The 19,731-nt window shown below is 41.8% G+C and overlaps 1 protein-coding gene across 11 annotated transcripts in view; it reads left to right on the top strand.

The window, feature by feature from the left end:
• The window catches only part of LOC128690789 (phospholipase DDHD2), a 247,367-nt gene that overhangs the window by 63,048 nt on the left and 164,588 nt on the right, over positions 1 to 19,731 (top strand). For 9 of the 11 annotated variants that reach the window (XM_070088148.1, XM_070088144.1, XM_070088143.1 and 6 more), the window contains 2 exons: positions 271 to 372; positions 17,758 to 17,893. In XM_070088148.1, the coding sequence (XP_069944249.1) occupies positions 271 to 372; positions 17,758 to 17,893 (238 nt within the window). The remainder of the gene's footprint in view (positions 1 to 270; positions 373 to 17,757; positions 17,894 to 19,731) is intronic. The other 2 variants (XM_070088146.1, XM_070088141.1) reach the window with 1 other exon arrangement.

Raw genomic sequence — 19,731 nt, 5'->3', positions numbered from 1 at the left:
ATAGATGTATTCTCTCATATCTAGGCCCAAATGTACCACTCACAGTTTATCAGAGTGAGCTGAGCTCATGGCGTAGATCTACGGTTTGGACACTCACCATAAAGCCGTAGATCTACGGGACGGACCCTGAAAGGGTTAATAAAGTTGAAAAGTATTCTCCTGTTCAGTTTATGGCCCTTAAACGTTCTCATTGCTAAAAAATTTTCGCTGGTCATGCAGAAGTGACATAAATGGAGTTTAGCCCCCCCATCCCCCACCTTTGAATTTCAGGGGGGGTTGACACCAAAGATGCTGCCCCGGGTGACACCAGAGATTCCGCCCCGGGTGACACCAGAGATTCCGCCCCGGGTGACACCAGAGATTCCGCCCCAGGTGACACCAACTCTAGCGATGCCTCTACATCCTCTCTCTCACCTTCCTCCTCCTCCCCTCCCCCTCCTCTCTCTCTTTTCCCCATCTCTCATTCTCTCTCCCCCTTTGTTTCTTCCTCCTCCCCTCTCTCCCCATGTTTTCCCTCTTTCCCCCTCCCCACCTCTCCCATTTTGCCACTGTCTCCAGCTTCCTCCTCTCCCTCCTTCTGCCCCCCTTTCCCACATACACTCAGACAAACACACATCACAAACAACCACACAGAAATACATAAGTTTTTCATTCTCTGGCAACCAAAAAAAAAAGAAAAGATGGGTTGCTAGAGAGCAGGATGGAAAACCAGGGGACCGGAGGATGAGGCTGAGAAGGAAGATTGTGTAGCAGAGCTCGTGAAATGGGAACATGAGTGGGAAAGGAAGCTAGAAGAGCTTAGCTTGAAAATGGAAAGGACAGCTGCAGAGAGCAGGAAGTGGGAGATGCAAGTCTCAGCAGTGGAGGCTAAGATACAGAGATTGGAAGAGAAACTGCAATATCTGAAACAGCCTAAAGAACTGAAGAACAATGTGGGCATGGCCTCAGAAACTGCTACCTCAGCCATAAATGAGGGGACTGTAGGGAACAAAGGAGTGAAACTGTATGCAGAGGCCCTGTCAGACCATCGTGGAGCCTGAGAAAAAAAGAGGATCACATCAGGAACAATTGAGGGGACTAGAAAATGAAAGAGCTAAGCTATATGTAGAGGCCCTAGCAGAACAGAGTGATGTCCAGGGAAAGCTGAGAAGGAAAAATGACAGACCACTGGGCCCAGGGACAACAGATAGTGAAGAGATTGAAGTAAGGAAAACTGCAATGGAGGCAACTAAATCGAACCAGGGGATACATAAGGATATGCAGTGGGAGAATGAAAGGGAGAGATCAGTCTTTGTTTATGGGCTCCAGGAAGTTGAAGGGGAAACTTACAAAGCAAGAAGACAAGGGGAGAAAAAAACTATTGAAAGCAGCATTAAAGCAATAGGAGAAGACGACATAACCCAGCTGGCATGTTGTCTGAGAATAGGGTTTGCAAGAGGAGGAAACCAGCCAAAGTGATTTTCAAGGCAGAATCGGCTCGAAACATGATCCTGCAGGAGAAAGTGCGACTAAGGGACATGTCGGCATACCAGAGGGTGCATCTTGACTTCGAGAAGAAAGGCAGAAACTGAAAGAGAAGGTACAAAGACGAAAGGAGGAAAGAGATGCAAAGATGGAGATGGACAGGAAAACTCAGACTCAGGAAGATCAAATACAACCTCCCTCACAACCCACTACAGAATCCTCCAACCAGGACAATCCCAATGCAACCAAACATTTTAACCCAAAATACACAAGCCATACCCAGTGCCCCCACCCACCTCATTAACAAACTCCACCTTCACATCAACCACCCATAGTTCCTCATCAGGTCTCCTGCTTCCTCAACCCCAACATACCCCCCGGACCACAGTTTTAGAAAAGTTGGAGGTTTAGTATACAAATGCAGATGGAATAACAAATAAATGTGAGGAGTGGCATGAAAGAATCAAGAAGATATCCCCAGACATAACACTCACAGTAATGAAACCAGGATGGTAACAGATGCAATCTTTCTGCCTGGATATCAAATCCTGAGGGAGCAGAGGGGGAGGGGGGAGTTGCACTGTTCATTAAAAACCGGTGGGGATTTGAAGAAATGGATGGAATGTGCGAAAAGGACTACATAGTAGGAACAGTTCAGTCTTGGGGCCATAAGGTGGTAATTGAAGTGATGTACAACCCGCCACAAAACTGCAAGAGGCCAAGAGAAGAATACGAAGAGAGCAACAGAGCAATGGTAAACACACTAACTGAGGTGGTCAGAAGAGCTCACATGGGTAGAGCAAAGTTACTAGTTATGGGTAATGTCAGTCAAAAGGAGATTAACCCTTTGACTGTTTCAGCTCTATATATACGTCTTACAAGCCAGTGTTTCGGACGTATATATACAGTGGACCCCCGCATAACGATATTAATCCGTTCCTGAGAGCTCATTGTTATGCAAAATTATCGTTATGCGAATGAATTTTCCCCATAAGAAATAATGCAAATCAAATTAATCCGTGCAAGACACCCCAAAGTATGAAAAATTTTTTTTTTACCACATGAAATATTAATTTTAATACACAAGCTGAAAAAGACATGCACAGTTACATGACACTTACCTTTATTGAAGATCTGGTGATGATTGATGGGATGGGAGGAGGAGAGAGTCTTAGTGCTTAGAAGAGGAATACCCTTCCATTAAGACTTGAGGTGTCAAGTCCTTTTCTGGGGTTACTTCCCTTCTTCTTTTAATGCAACTAGGACCAGCTTCAGAGCCACTGGACTTCTGTCGCACAACATATCTGTCCATAGAGGCCTGTACCTCCCGTTCCTTTATGACTTTCTTAAAGTGGTTCACAACATTGTCAGTGTAATAGTCACCAGCACGGCTTGCAATAGCTGTGTTAGGGTGATTGTCATCAAAAAAGGTTTGCACTTCAAGCCACATTCCACACATTTCCTTAATCTTTGAAGTAGGCAACTTCTTCAATTTCTCTCTCCCCTCCTCCGAAGCAGTTTCCTCAGGTCTGGCCTCTTGCTGTTGAAGTTGATCTAGCAGCTTATCAGTGGTTAGTTCTTCATTGTCCTCCTCCACCAACTCTTCCACATCATCCCCACTAACCTCCAACCCCAAGGACTTTCCCAATGCCACAGTGGATTCCTCAACTGGCATAGGATTCCCAGGGTTAGCCTCAAACCCTTCAAAATCCCTTTGGTCTACACATTCTGGCCACAGTTTCTTCCAAGCAGAGTTCAAGGTCCTCTTAGTCACTTCCTCCCAAGCCTTACCTATAAGGTTTACACAATTGAGGATATTAAAGTGCTCTCTCCAAAACTCTCTTAGAGTCCATTGAGTTTCTGAGGTCACTACAAAGCACCTTTCAAACAGAGCTTTTGTGTACAGTTTTTTGAAGTTTGCAATAACCTGCTGGTCCATGGGCTGCAGGGGAGGAGTGGTATTAGGAGGCAAAAAGTTCACCTTAATGAAGCTCATGTCCCCATAAAGTCGCTCTGCCACGCCTGTAGGATGACCAGGGGCATTGTCTAACACCAGGAGGCACTTAAGGTCTAATTTCTTTTCAGTTAGGTAATCTTTCACATTGGGGGCAAATGCTTGGTGTAACCAGTCATAGAAAAAGTCCCTAGTGACCCATGCCTTACTGTTTGCCCTCCACAACACACACAAATTAGCCTTGAGGATATTCTTTTGCCTGAACGCTTTGGGAATTTCTGAGTGATACACTAATAAAGGCTTCACTTTGCAATCACCACTAGCATTGGAATACATCAACAGAGTAAGCCTGTCTTTCATAGGCTTATTTCCTGGGAGTGCCTTTTCCTCCTGAGTAATGTAGGTCCTGCTTGGCATTTTCTTCCAAAACAGGCCTGTTTCATCACAATTAAACACCTGTTCAGGTTTCAGTCCTTCACTTTCTATGTACTCCTTGAATTCCTGCAGATATTTTTCAGCTGCTTTGTGGTCCGAACTGGCAGCCTCACCATGCCTTATCACACTATGTATGCCACTACGCTTCTTAAATCTCTCAAACCAACCTTTGCTGGCCTTAAATTCACTCACATCATCACTAGTTGCAGGTATTTTTTCAATTAAATCCTCATGCAACTTCCTAGCCTTTTCACTTATGATCACTTGAGAGATCCTATCTCCTGCTATCTGCTTTTCATTTATCCACACCAATAAGAGTCTCTCAACATCTTCCATCACTTGCGATTTCTGTTTCGAAAACACAGTTGAACCTTTGGCAAGAACAGCTTCCTTGATTGACGTTTTGTTGGACACAATAGTAGCGATGGTTGATTGGGGTTTACTATACAACCTGGCCAGCTCGGAGACACGCACTCCACTTTCATACTTAGCAATGATCTCTTTCTTCATCTCTATAGTAATTCTCACCCTTATTCCTGTAGGGTTGGCACTAGAAGCTTTCTTGGGGCCATGGTCACTTATTTTGCAGATAAAATCACCAAAAACACTGTAATAATACAAAATGTTCTGATTGTATGCTTGGATGTTACCGCGGAGGCTGGCTGGTAAACAATGCCACCGGTGGAACATGTGAGGCTGGCTCAGGCCGCACATTAGGCGCGTCTCGGACGAATAGCGTTGAGCGGGTTTTTTAGCGGTATGCGAGGCAAAATCTTAGCGATAAAATGTATCGGTATGCGGATTTAACGTTATGTGATGCCAACGGTATGCAGGGGTTCACTGTACTCAGTAATTCTAGTGGCTTCAAATCAAGCAGAAGAAAACTGATAGGCCAACATGTGAGAGAATAAGTCTGTGTGCTCAGTGTTCAGTGTATAAAATATTCCTGCTGCACGCAGTGCACAATGAAAAAAAAAACTGGCCATGTTTTTTTTTGTTTAAAATGCCGAATTTGAGGTGTATTTTCGTATAGTATTTATGGTTGTATTCTCGTTTACTGGGTCTCATTTGATATAAGGGAAAATATATTGCAGGTCTCCCTCAACATTCACGTTTTCAGCTTTCGCGGGCTTCACACATTCGCGAATTCCCAACCCCAGAAAAGGACTTGCCAAATTCACCCCATACCCATCCTGTGGGCGGTAGTCAAAAGATTACAGAGGTACATAATTGGTCCAGGGACTGGGCCTCAAAGTTTTGATGGCTGATGGAAGGGGATTCCCCTTCTAAACACTAACACTCTCTCTCCCCTCCTCCCATCCCATCAATCATCACCAGATCTTCAATAAAAGTAAGTGTCATGTAATTGTGCATGCCTTTTTCAGTTTGTGTGTACTAAAATTAAAATTTTTTTGTGGTAAAAAAAATTTTTTTTCATACTTTTGGGTGTCTTGCACGGATTAATTTTATTTCCATTATTTCTTATGGGGAAAATTCATTCACATACCGAACATTTCGCATAACAGCCAGCCCTCTTGCACGGATTAAGGTCGCTATGCGGGGGTCCACTGTACTCAGTAATTCTAGTGGCTTCAAATCAAGCAGAAGAAAACTGATAGGCCAACATGTGAGAGAATAAGTCTGTGTGCTCAGTGTGCAGTGTATAAAATATTCCTGCTGCACGCAGTGCACAATGAAAAAAAAAAACTGACCATGTTTTTTTTGTTTAAAATGCCGAATTTGAGGTGTATTTTCGTATAGTATTTATGGTTGTATTCTCGTTTACTGGGTCTCATTTGATATAAGGGAAAATATATTGCAGGTCTCCCTCAACATTCACGTTTTCAGCTTTCGCGGGCTTCACACATTCGCGAATTCCCAACCGCCAAATTCCCAGCCACCAAATTCCCAGCCACCAAATCATGTTTAAGTTTCTCGCCACCTGCGAGTCCCTACTACCCTCCCATCGACCCCGGCAACTGGCAGCCAGCCCTCCCACCACTCGGTGTGGTGAGTGTTTTGTTTGTTCATTATTTGCTATTAAACTACAGTATAAGTAATGTGAACCCATTCATGACTGCATATTGGAATGGCTGTTCGGACAGGTATTAGACGGTGACATCATGTGTTTACTCTTGAACACAGCAAAGAATCAAACATTTCTGCTACTGCTAATAATAACAATAATAATAATAATAATAATAATAATAATAATAATAATAATAATACGATATACAGTGGTCCCTCGCTTTTCGTAGTTCCCGGCAATTGTAAATTTTGCCAATCATAGGGGTATTTTCGTATAAACATGGACTCGCTTTTCATAAGTTGACTCGCGAGTCGTAATTCGTCCTGGACGCGTACCCATGGCATGAGCCATGGCGGCAGCCAGTCTGGCATTGTTTACCAGTGAGCGAAGGTCCCCTCACGTGCTCCAGCGAAATATTTCATAATATTCCATTTATTTTAGTGCTTGCAAGTACTAAATAAGCTACCATGGCTCCAAAGAAAGCTCCTAGTGCCAAGCCTGTGGTAAAAAGGTGAGAAATACGATTGAATTTAAGAAAACCATTATTGAACAATATGAAAGTGGTACAAGTGTGGCCGAACTGTCCAGGATGTATAAGAAACCCTACACAACCTTATGTTCCATAGTGGCCAAGAAAAAGGAAATCAAGGACGCTGTTGTTGCAAAGGGAGTAACTATGCTGACAAAAATGAGATAACTAGTACTGGAAGAGGTTGAGAAGTTATTATTGGTGTGGATAAATGAGAAACAATTAGCAGGAGATACTCTTATGACTTCGATTATTTGTGAAAAGGCTAGGCAGTTGCATGAAGATTTGGTAAAGAAATTGCCTGCAAATAGTGGTGATGTGAGTGAATTTAAGGCCAGCAAAGGCTGGTTTGAGAGATTTAAGAACCGTACTGGCATACACAGTGTGGTAAAGCATGGTGAGGCTGCCAGCTCGGACCACAAGGCGGCTGAAAAATATGTGCATGAATTCCAGGAGTACATAGAGGCTGAAGGACTGAAACCTGAACAAGTGTTCAATTGTGACGAAACAGGCCTCTTTTGGAAGAAAATGCCAAAGAGGACCTTCATTACACAAGAGGAAAAGGCAATGCCAGGACACAAGCCTATGAAAGACAGGCTGACGCTAATGTTCTGTGCTAATGCTAGTGGGGATTTCAAAGTGAAGCCATAACTAGTGTACCATTCTGAAAATCCCAGAGTGTTCAGGAAAAACAATGTTATGAAGAGTAAATTGTGTGTGTTTTGGAACTCTAATAGTAAGGCATGGGTCACGAGGGAAATTTTCGTCGAGTGGTTCAATGAAGTGTTTGGCCCTAGTGTGAAGGAGTATCTCCTGGAAAAGGAATTGGATCTCAAGTGCCTGCTAGTAATGGACAATGCACCTGCTCATCCTCCAAACTTGGATGACCTAATTTTTGAGGAGTTTGGGTTCATCACAGTAAAGTTCTTGCTCCCGAATACCACTCCTCTCCTCCAGCCCATGGACCAGCAGGTCATTGCAAACTTTAAAAAACTCTACACAAAAGCAATGTTTCACAGAAACCATACCCCCGGCCGGGATTGAACCCGCGGTCATAGAGTCTCAAAACTCCAGCCTGTCGCGTTAGCCCCTAGACCAGCTAGCCACAATAAGATTCATCCAACTAGGTATATTTCTACACCATAGGAAGGTTAGCACAGGCACCTCTGTGACCACAAATGCAAGTTTTTACAGACGAATCTCCAGCTAGCGTGGCCGTGACGAACTCTAGCGGTCACAGAGGTGCCTGTGCTAACCTTCCTATGGTGTAGAAATATACCTAGTTGGATGAATCTTATTGTGGCTAGCTGGTCTAGTGGCTAACGTGACGGGCTGGAGTTTTGAGACTCTATGACCGCGGGTTCAATCCCAGCCGGGGGTATGGTTTATTTGCAATCGTGTCATTACGATTTCTTGAGTCATGTTGACGGCAGTGAAGGGACTTGAGCTAGAGTTCGTCACGGCCACGCTAGCTGGAGATTCGTCTGTAAAAACTTGCATTTGTGGTCACAGAGGTGCCTGTGCTAACCTTCCTATGGTGTAGAAATATACTTAGTTGGATGAATCTTATTGTGGCTAGCTGGTCTAGTGGCTAACGCGACGGGCTGGAGTTTTGAGACTCTATGACCGCGGGTTCAATTCCGGCCGGGGGTATGGTTTATTTGCAATCGTGTCATTACGATTTCTTGAGTCAATGTTTCACAGGTGTTTGACTGTGACCACAGACACTCACTTGACCCTAAGGGAATTTTGGAGAGAACACTTCAGCATCCTCCATTGCATAACCCTTATAGGTATGGCTTGGGAGGGAGTGACTACCAGGACTTTGAACTCTGCTTGGAGAAAATTGTGGCCAGATTGTGTCGACAAGAGGGATTTTGAAGGGTTTGGGACTGACCCTGATGAGCCTATGTCTGTTGTTAAATCAATTGTGGCACTGGGGAGTTCCATGGGGTTGGATGTGAGTTTGGAGGATGTGGAAGAGTTGGTGGAAGACCACAACGAAGAGCTCACCACTGAGGTGCTGCAAGAGCTTCAGCAGGAAGAGCAACAGATCGCAGCTCAGAATCTTGCTGCAGAGGAGGAGGAAGAGAGATGGAAGAAGGTGCCTTCTTCAGAAATTAAAGAGATTTTTGCTATGTGGGTTAAGATGGAAAGCTTTATGGAGAAACATCACCCTGACAAGGTTGTTGCAAGCCATGTTGGCAACATGTACAGTGACAAAGTCTTGGGCCATTTTAGGGAAGTGTTAAAGAGACACCAGAAACAGAGCTTTCTCCACAGTTATTTTGCGAGACAGGACTCCAGTGACTCTCAAGGTGGTCCTAGTGGCATTAAGAAACAGAGAAGAGAAGCAACCCCAGAAAAGCAATTGGTACCTGAGGTGTTGATGGAAGGGGATTCCCCTTCCAAACTGTAAACAATCCAATCTCTCTCCTCCTCCAGTCTCCCGTACACTAAGAAGAATCTCCAATAAAGATAAGTGTTATGCTGTTAATGTTTCATTCATCATTTCCCATTGTATTGTTTATGTACTACATCTATATTTCATGTAAAAATTCTTTTTGTTTTAATACTTCTGGGTGTCAGGAACTGATTAAATGTATTTACATTATTTCTTATGGGGAAAATTGATTCGAAAATCATAGATTTCGATAATAGTAGCAACTCCAGGAACGGATTAACTACGAAAAACGAGGGACCACTGTAGTATAATAATAATAATAATAATAATAATAATAATAATAATAATAATAATAATAATAATAATATCATTATTTACTACACATACATGTACAAGGTATACAGGCCTAACTGACATCAGTGACATAATATTGCATAGAAAGGCACTTGTTATGCTGAGTATTTCTAGAAAATTAGGTCAGTGTCCCAGGATAACACCCACACTAAGAACATAAGAATGGAGGAACACTGCAGAAGGCCTACTGACCCATGCAAGGCAGGTCCTTATCAAAACAACTACTACCTAAAGCTTCCCTGGAGATACTGTCCTGGGAGACAGTAATGGTGAAGCTGGAGATTTTGTCCAGGTAGTCGGGAATTATACGCAGGAAGGAATACATATAAATGACCTCATAGAGGACAGGAGCCATAGTAGGGAAACAAGTGTAGTCAAAGATAAGATAAAACCAATATTGCAAACTAGAAATACCGCAGGAAATAGCAAACAAGAGGACTCCAATAGCAATAGTGAGGATAAATTACCAAAAACAACTGGTGGGAGCTCCATTGTTGGTGCTAGGGAGGATAGGAATAAGACAGGGAAACATGCACCAACAGGGAATACAGTCACAGAAACCCAAGGCAAACGGAAACCAAGCCTGTGCACATACTATGCACTTGGTATCTGCTGGCATGGGAAATCTGGAAAAACAGATGGGACATGCAACTATGACCACCCTAGAAAATGTCATGTCCATATGACAACAGGAAAATGCAAACTCCCTTCCTGTAAGCTTTTTCACCCTGAAATGTGTACCTCTTCAGTACAGGAAAGACTGTGCTATAACTTAAATTGCCAGGCATACCATCTAAAGGGGACAAAAAGATACAAAACATCCAGGCCATGGGAAAACCTGGGTAGCCACAGCCACTCAAGAGGGAGAGGTTTTTTAGTGCCAGGAAGGAAAAAAAACTGGCAGGAAATGGCAGAAATCGTACACCAAATCCAGTCATTCCTGGAGTGGAACCACAGTCGATGGCCTCCACTCCAAACCAACAGATACAGATACTAATGCCGGAAAAAAAATCCCCCCCCAGTACCAACAATACCACCAGTCCGATAACATTCTTCTTTGCAAATATACAGGGTCTAAAGCCAGCAACAAACAACAAAATACCTTTCATCCGTGGACTGCTTGCAGAGGCAAAGGCAATGTTCGCGGCTTTCACTGAGACCCACATAAAGGATCACTTGGACAACGAAATATGGATCCCAGGTTACAACCTATACAGATGTGACAGAGTGAACAGGCAAAAAGGGGGGGGGTTGGCCTGTACATTGCAGAGTCACTTGTTTGCACAGAACTGCTTAATGCCTCAAATGACGTAGTGGAAGTTTTAGCAGTAAAGGTCGAGAACCAAAACCTAGTCATTGTGGTAGTCTACAAGCCTCCGGATGCAACTTCCCAGCAATTCCAGGAACAGCTGTTAAAAATTGACCACTGTCTGGAAAATCTTCCAGCTCCTGCACCCAACATCTTGCTCCTGGGGGATTTCAACTTAAGGCACCTAAAATGGAGGAATATAGCAAATAATATTGTTGCAGAAATAACACCAGGAGGCAGCTCTGATGAAAACTCACACTCACACGAGCTTTTAAATCTCTGCACAAAATTCAATTTAAACCAGCAAATAATAGAGCCTACTAGACTGGAGAATACACTAGACCTCATATTCACTAACAATGATGATCTGATAAGAAATGTCACCATATCAAAAACAATATACTCAGATCACAACATAATTGAGGTTCAGACATGTATGCGTGGAGCCCCAGACCGACAAAATGAGACTAGTCACGAGGGAGCATTCACCAAATTCAACTTCAATAACAAAAACATAAAGTGGGACCAAGTAAACCAAGTCCTAACCGATATAAGCTGGGAAGATATACTAAGCAACACAGACCCAAACTTATGCCTAGAACAGATTAACTCGGTGGCACTCGATGTATGCACAAGGCTTATTCCTCTAAGAAAAAGGAGGAGTAGATGTAAAATAGAAAGAGACAGGCGCTCCCTTTACAGGCGACGGAAAAGAATAACAGAGCGGCTAAAAGATAAAAGAAAAGAGGTCAATATATCTGAAATGCGCAGGGAGACACTGGTCAGAGAAATAGCAAGCATCGAACTTAAGCTAAAAGAATCCTTTAGGAGTCAGGAATCGCGGGAAGAACTAAAAGCCATAAATGAAATCGAAAGAAACCCAAAGTATTTCTTCTCCTATGCCAAATCAAAATCGAGAACAACGTCCAGTATTGGGCCCCTACTTAAACAAGATGGGTCCTACACAGATGACAGCAAGGAAATGAGTGAGCTACTCAAGTCCCAATATGACTCAGTTTTTAGCAAGCCGCTAACCAGACTGAGAGTCGAAGATCAAAATGAATTTTTTATGAGAGAGCCACAAAATTTGATTAACACAAGCCTATCCGATGTTATCCTGACGCCAAATGACTTCGAACAGGCGATAAATGACATGCCCATGCACTCTGCCCCAGGGCCAGACTCATGGAACTCTGTGTTCATCAAGAACTGCAAGAAGCCCCTATCACGAGCCTTTTCCATCCTATGGAGAGGGAGCATGGACACGGGGGTCGTCCCACAGTTACTAAAAACAACAGACATAGCCCCACTCCACAAAGGGGGCAGTAAAGCAACAGCAAAGAACTACAGACCAATAGCACTAACATCCCATATCATAAAAATCTTTGAAAGGGTCCTAAGAAGCAAGATCACCACGCATCTAGAAACCCATCAGTTACACAACCCAGGGCAACATGGGTTTAGAACAGGTCGCTCCTGTCTGTCTCAACTATTGGACCACTACGACAAGGTCCTAAATGCACTAGAAGACAAAAAGAATGCAGATGTAATATATACAGACTTTGCAAAAGCCTTCGACAAGTGTGACCATGGTGTAATAGCGCACAAAATGCGTGCTAAAGGAATAACAGGAAAAGTCGGTCGATGGATCTATAATTTCCTCACTAACAGAACACAGAGAGTAGTCGTCAACAGAGTAAAGTCCGAGGCAGCTACGGTGAAAAGCTCTGTTCCACAAGGCACAGTACTCGCTCCCATCTTGTTCCTCATCCTTATATCCGACATAGACAAGGATGTCAGCCACAGCACCGTGTCTTCCTTTGCAGATGACACCCGAATCTGCATGACAGTGTCTTCCATTGCAGACACTGCAAAGCTCCAGGCAGACATCAACCAAATCTTTCAGTGGGCTGCAGAAAACAATATGAAGTTCAACGATGAGAAATTTCAATTACTCAGATATGGTAAACATGAGGAAATTAAATCGTCATCAGAGTACAAAACAAATTCTGGCCACAAAATAGAGCGAAACACCAACGTCAAAGACCTGGGAGTGATCATGTCGGAGGATCTCACCTTCAAGGACCATAACATTGTATCAATCGCATCTGCTAGAAAAATGACAGGATGGATAATGAGAACCTTCAAAACTAGGGAGGCCAAGCCCATGATGACACTCTTCAGGTCACTTGTTCTATCTAGGCTGGAATATTGCTGCACACTAACAGCACCTTTCAAGGCAGGTGAAATTGCCGACCTAGAAAATGTACAGAGAACTTTCACGGCGCGCATAACGGAGATAAAACACCTCAATTATTGGGAGCGCTTGAGGTTCCTAAACCTGTATTCCCTGGAACGCAGGAGGGAGAGATACATGATTATATACACCTGGAAAATCCTAGAGGGACTAGTACCGAACTTGCACACGAAAATCACTCATTACGAAAGCAAAAGACTTGGCAGACGATGCACCATCCCCCCAATGAAAAGCAGGGGTGTCACTAGCACGTTAAGAGACCATACAATAAGTGTCAGGGGCCCGAGACTGTTCAACTGCCTCCCAGCACACATAAGGGGGATTACCAACAGACCCCTGGCAGTCTTCAAGCTGGCACTGGACAAGCACCTAAAGTCAGTTCCGGATCAGCCGGGCTGTAGCTCGTATGTTGGTTTGCGTGCAGCCAGCAGCAACAGCCTGGTTGATCAGGCTCTGATCCACCAGGAGGCCTGGTCTCAGACCGGGCCGCGGGGGCGTTGACCCCCGGAACTCTCTCCAGGTAAACTCCAGGTAAACCCAATGACACCAATCAAACCCAGCCCTTCCCACTCATATATTTGTCCAGTCTCTTCTTAAAGCTACCCAAGGTCCTAGCCTCTATCACCCCACTGGGAAGACTGTTCCACGCATCTACAACTCTGTTAGAAAACCAGTACTTACCTATGTCCTTTCTAAATCTAAATTTATCCAACTTAAATCCATTATTCCTGGTTCTTACCTGGTTCGACACCTTCAGTACTTTATTAATATCTCCCTTGTTTATGCCCTAGTTGACTAACACCCAGGTACCCATTTACTGATGGGTAAACATAGACAACAGGTGTAAAGAAACACGCCTAATGTTTCTACTCTGGCTGGGAATCGAATATTTACCAAAAATCATATATGGCTATCCCAAGCCAGGTACTAAAAATAAGCCACGTTGACTTTTTTGGGTTATCCTAGGTTCTCTACACACATGCTGCTATGTGTGATAATCTATAGAGAGAAAATAACTTTATTGTTTCAGGTTTATGGTGCAGTACGAGTGTATATCACAGTTAGCCCTGTGCTATACTCCGTTTTCTCTAATATAAGCCCCAAGACAGGGATAGGAGAATGGTATTTGTATACCATATCCTCTTCATACCTTTGTTGAACTGCTCGGTGTTATGCCAAATATTATTTATTCTGGAGTATTTAACATGTTTTATGTTATTTATATTGTTTATTATGTTATATAAGATCAATTGTGATAGGCAAATAAGCTGTAGTGTTGATATTAGCGTAATAATAAAGCATATTCTCCTGCTTCGTAAGACTGAGCTCATGGCAACCGACAGTGGCTTCATAGCCACCTTATCTTTAATGGATAATGTACTGTGTAGGTGCTTTACATAATGAGAAGCATTTCTTTTATTCATTGGAACCATAGCTAGGGCTAAAAGTAAGCAGGTTAAAACAATAAATGGAGAAAAAGAAATTGGAATGACTTATGCAGCAAGTAGCGCCACCAAGCAGTACCAGCAGGTTGGTGTGGCGATCCTGGAAATTTGAAATTATGCTAGCCAGAATTAGTGCCGAATAACTGAAGGAACCGAATAACTGATTGCCGGATTTTTGATGGCGGACCTGTAGTATTTATTTGTAGGAATTCAGTGTAGGTAGCCTGTTGATGTAGGTACACGTATGTAGCCCTCCCCTGGGCTACACTGCACAGCCATATTACACTACACAGCCGTATTATTTCATTGACATACCATTTTCACTGAGTTTAATTGTTTGTAACAACTACCTTTAGATGCCATCATAAACAAAGGGAGAGGTAATGAATAGTTCATGCTGAGAATTGTAAACAAATGCATATGAAGGGCAGTTACTGCATCAGAGAAAACGTAATGTTTACCTTCCACCCACCTCTCTCCAAGCTCTTTGATTCGCTGGTACTCACCACTCTATAACATATGAACATTGCGTGTTATATGCTATCTGCTATGTAACATGTTTCTTATATAATTTTGAAGAAAATATCATAGATGAATTAATGAAAATGTCTATATTAACCTAAAATTAGACATTTAATGTGCCCAGGAGTGATTATTATTTAACATATATCACATATAAACATTGCATGTTTTTTTATATACTATATAACTTGTTCCTTATATAATTTTGAAGAAAATATCATAGATGGATTCAGAAAAAGTCTATATTCACTCGGAGAAACAAAGCCACACTGACTCTCAACGCCTGCGCGTGGAGGCGCAGGCAGGTGAACAGGTCTGATCGGTTCAGCCAATTCCAGTGTACTAGTCGAGAAAACTCATAACTATTTCACTAGAACTCCATTTTTTCTATCGAATGAGTACAATAAACCACCCATTTACTGATTTCAACTATCCAATAAAGTGGTCAGAATTTAGCAATTTTGCCAATTTCACACAAATTTCAAAAGATGCCAATTTCCGAATAGGGTCCAGAATAAACAAGAAAGACATTCCTGGCACTAAAATAACAAGTTCTCTGTTCGTTAGTCACATCCCCAGGCCCCTCTTATATTTCTTTGGCTTTCCACTTTGAATTTTTATTCTTACAAAAAAAAATAAGATTTACTGTTATGCAGACAACTATATTAGTGTAGAAATGGTATAAATAATATCAGCGCACTTGTGAAAGAATATTAGACTCACCAGTTGATGTGTATTAGACGCTTGGCATGATTTGTTTACTTTTGAATTTCGGTAAAAATCGAACATTTCTGCTACTTTGAGCTCAATTTCAAGGTACTTTTCTTTGTAAAACCAGTCAAAATCATCTCAATTTCTGTAATATGTCTTCCATTCTATACAATGAGACCAGGAAAATTAAAATACAACAATAAATACCATACGAAAATACAGTGCAAAGTCTCTGTTTTAATCCAAAAACATGGTTAAAGTTTTTTTTTTTCTCATTATGCACTGTGTGCTGCAGGATTTTTTTTATACTGCGCACACTGACCACACAGATCCATTCTTTCATATGTAGGCCTACCAGCTTTCTCTCACTAGATTTGAGGGCGCTAGAATTTAGGTGTACTAGTTCGTCAAAAACCCTGGGTCGTAAGACGTACTTGTGTTATTTCATGAGACCGACTCTGGCTTCAAAACCGTAATTTTATGGGACTGACCCCAAAAGGGTTAACCCTTAAACTGTCCAAACATAGATCTACGTTCACGTGCGCAGCGCTCCGACCTTGATTTTCCCCATTTGAAAGCATGTAAAAAAAAAACGTAGAGCTACATTCAGAGCCCCCCTCGTGGATGTAGATCTACGTTTGGACAGTTTAAGGGTTAATCTCGTTTCTTGGGGATTGCTGTATACCATTTATTTATTATCACCACAGGGTCTCAGAAAAGCCAACAAATGTGATTAAATTAGTTGATTCCTGCATATCAGTCAGTACATAGTGTTTTCATATCCTTTGCATCTATGCTAAAATGTGCAGATGCTGGAGATGTCTTTATACAAATTGAGAGGAACTCCAAGATTTATATATCTTCTTTTTCCTTCCACTTGAATAATCAGTATTATAAAGAAGGCAACTAAATATAATGTGAATACAGTACAGGTCGGCCATCACTAATCCGGCATCATTGGGACCTGTAGTGTGCCGGATTAGTGAGTTTGCCAGATTACAGAGTGGTTAGGTTAGAATACACTTAATTAACCTATCAGCAGAGACTTTCTGCTACAGCTTCTTCATTTTCATCATTGCTTTCTCCTCCACTGGCTTGCTGCTGTGGATTTACAACTATCTGCACAATTTCAGAGTCAGTATAATTATGAAATTTGAAATTATGCTAGCCTAAATTAATGCTGGATTACTGATGGAACTGGATAATTGATTGTTGGATTAGTGATGGCTGACCTGTACCATGTGTATACTGTTTATACTGTTCATCAGTTCAATTGTTAAACTTTTATTTTGTGAAAATAAATGACTTTCATATTCTGGGTTGACAGGAACTGCACCTGTCCATGAGAGCGACTCTCCTAGAGTTTATACGTCCTCTGCTTACCTTTCTTTGCAGAATAATAACTAAAAAAAAAATAAATAAAAGAAACCCAGATTTAATGTGTATACAGCACCTACATCATATTCATTTGGGCATCAATTTAGTTGGCACATTGGTATGTTGTGATAAAGATGGACTTTCAGTGGTGGTACTGGTTGTTAAGGGTCACCACAGTCTGAGCCTATGACCACTCTCTGGCACTTACTGATATTTTTATTATTAAAAATGCAAGGGAAATGATAATTTTATGTTTTTATTGTAATAAATTTATTAATATGTACTATTAGTTTATGTATGCAATTTTTTTTAGGTACAGTGTGAATGTGATTTAAATAAAAATAAATAATAATTTAAACTCCCAATTCTATGTGTTGGGTAAGAGATTAACCCATGTTTGAGTGAGCTAATAGAAGGAATGGATGGTTGGTAAGAGCTGTGGTGGTGGATAGTGAGGAGATTGTTTGGTCACAGTTGTAGCAGTAATAGACAATTCTGTAGGCAGTAAACTTTGTTGTTTCTGAATCAGTTGACACAACAGATTTTGTCCTGTATTTCCAGGACTCATTATATCTAGGTCTCTTCAAGTGAGGATTTACATAGCTAATTTCATATATATTTATACTCCTTTGTACATACATGTATCATGCTGAAATAAAATTATCCTTGTTATTATACATATTTTTTACATAGTACACAGCACTAAGAAAGTGCAATGTCTCAGAATCATTATACTGCTCTGTGTACATACTATTCATAATGTTTTATTACCACATTAGCCATTTCTCACTGAGGTGTTGTTGAAAAAGTTTGTATAGCCTCAGGAATTTCCAAGTTGCCAAAACTCCTTGATTTTTTTTACGATTCTATCTTCATTTAAGGCTGGGCCATGGTGCACCAAAATTGGAAATGCATCACTGGTGAAGACATTTAATGTTTACATGTATGTCTTCTCTTTTTTTTGCAGGCTACCAACTCTGTGATATCAGGAAGTGTGTACCATCCTGTCATATACCATTGGTTCTATGGTGTTGGTCGACCACAAGTCTGGAGGCCGTTCAGTTTCGCTGATTCATTTAACTTGGAGGAAGCATTCTTGCAAGGTTAGTGATGGCAACAACACACCTCTTTAACTTACACACCAGGTGTGTTACAAGTGTTTCAAACAAGAGAGCTCTGTTACTACTTTCAACATACACATCAGGTGTGTTACCAGTGTTTCAAAATACACACCAGGTATATTACTGGTGTTTCAACATACACACCAGGTGTGTTAATTGTGTTTAAATTTAAACACCAGGTGTGTTATTGGTGTTTCAACATACACACCAGGTGTGTTATTGGTGTTTCAACATACATGATATGTTACTGGTGTTTCAACATACACACCAGATGTGTTACTGGTGTTTCAACATACACACCAGGTGTGTTACTGGCGTTTCAACATACACACCACGTGTGTTACTGGTGTTTCAACATACACACCAGGTGTGTTACTGGTGTTTCAACATACACACCAGGTGCATTAGTGGTGTTTCAACATACACACCAGGTGTGTTACTGGTGTTTCAACATACACACCAGGTGCATTAGTGGTGTTTCAACATACACACCAGGTGTGTTACTGGTGTTTCAGCATATACACCAGGTGTGTTACTGGTGTTTCAACATACACAACAGATGTGTTACTGGTGTTTCAACATACACACCAGGTGCATTAGTGGTGTTTCAACGTACACACCATGCGCATTAGTGGTGTTTCAACATACTCATCAGGCGTGTTACTGGTGTTTTAGCATATACACCAGGTGTGTTACTGGTGTTTCAGCATATACACCAGGTGTGTTACTGGTGTTTCAGCATATACACCAGGTGTGTTACTGGTGTTTCAGCATATACACCAGGTGTGTTACTGGTGTTTTAGCATGCTATGCTCTTATTCAAATCCCTAAAGCTACTGAAGTTTTTGTTTTCAACACATCGCCCTGTCCCATTGAGGCAGGTGACTCAAAAAAGAAACACTTTCACCATCATTCATACATAATCACTGTCTTTGCAGAGGCGCTCAGATACGACAGTTTAGATGTCACTGCAAATGGCCAATATCCCAAACCCCTCCTTTAAAGTGCAGGCATTGTACTTCCTACCTCCAGGACTCAAGTCCGGCTAACTGGTTTCCCTGAATTCCTTCACAAAATATTACACTGCTCACACTCCAACAGCTCGTCAGGTTCTAAAAACCTTATGTCTCCATTCACTCCTATACAACATGCTCACACATGCCTGCTGCAGGTTCAGGCCCCCTTGCACACAAAACCTCTTTTATCTCCCTCCATCCTTCCCTAGGATGACCCCTATCCCTTCTCCCCTCAACAACAGATTTATACACCCTCCAAGTCATCCTATTTTGTTCCCTCTTTAAATGACCAAACCACTTCAACAACCCCTCTTCAGCCCTCTGAATAATACTTTTAGTAAATTCACATCTCCTAATTTCCACACTACGAATTCTCTGCATAATATTTACACCACACATTGCCCTTAGACACGACATCTCCACTGCCTCTAGCCTCTTCCTCGCTGCAGCATTCACAACCCATTCTTCACATCCATATAAGAGTGTTGGTACCACTATTTTCTCATACATTCCCTTCTTTGCCTCCATTGATAATGTTTTTTTTTATCTCCACAGACACCTTAATACACCGCTCACCTCTTTTTCCCTTCATCAATTGTGTGGTTAACCTTGTTCTTCATAAACCAATCTGTTGACATGTCTACTCCCAAATATCTGAACACATGCACTTCGTCCATACTCCCTCCCTCCATTGTGATATCCAATTTTTGTTTACCTAACTCATTTGGTACCCTCATCACCTTACTCTTATCTATATTCACTTTCAACTTTCTTCATTTACACACACTCCAAACCTCATCCACT

This window comes from Cherax quadricarinatus, chromosome 24 (genome assembly GCF_038502225.1).
Source record: "Cherax quadricarinatus isolate ZL_2023a chromosome 24, ASM3850222v1, whole genome shotgun sequence".
NCBI lineage: Eukaryota > Metazoa > Arthropoda > Malacostraca > Decapoda > Parastacidae > Cherax > Cherax quadricarinatus.
Note: the sequence above shows the minus strand (reverse complement) of the source record. Positions and strands in the feature narration are given on the sequence as shown.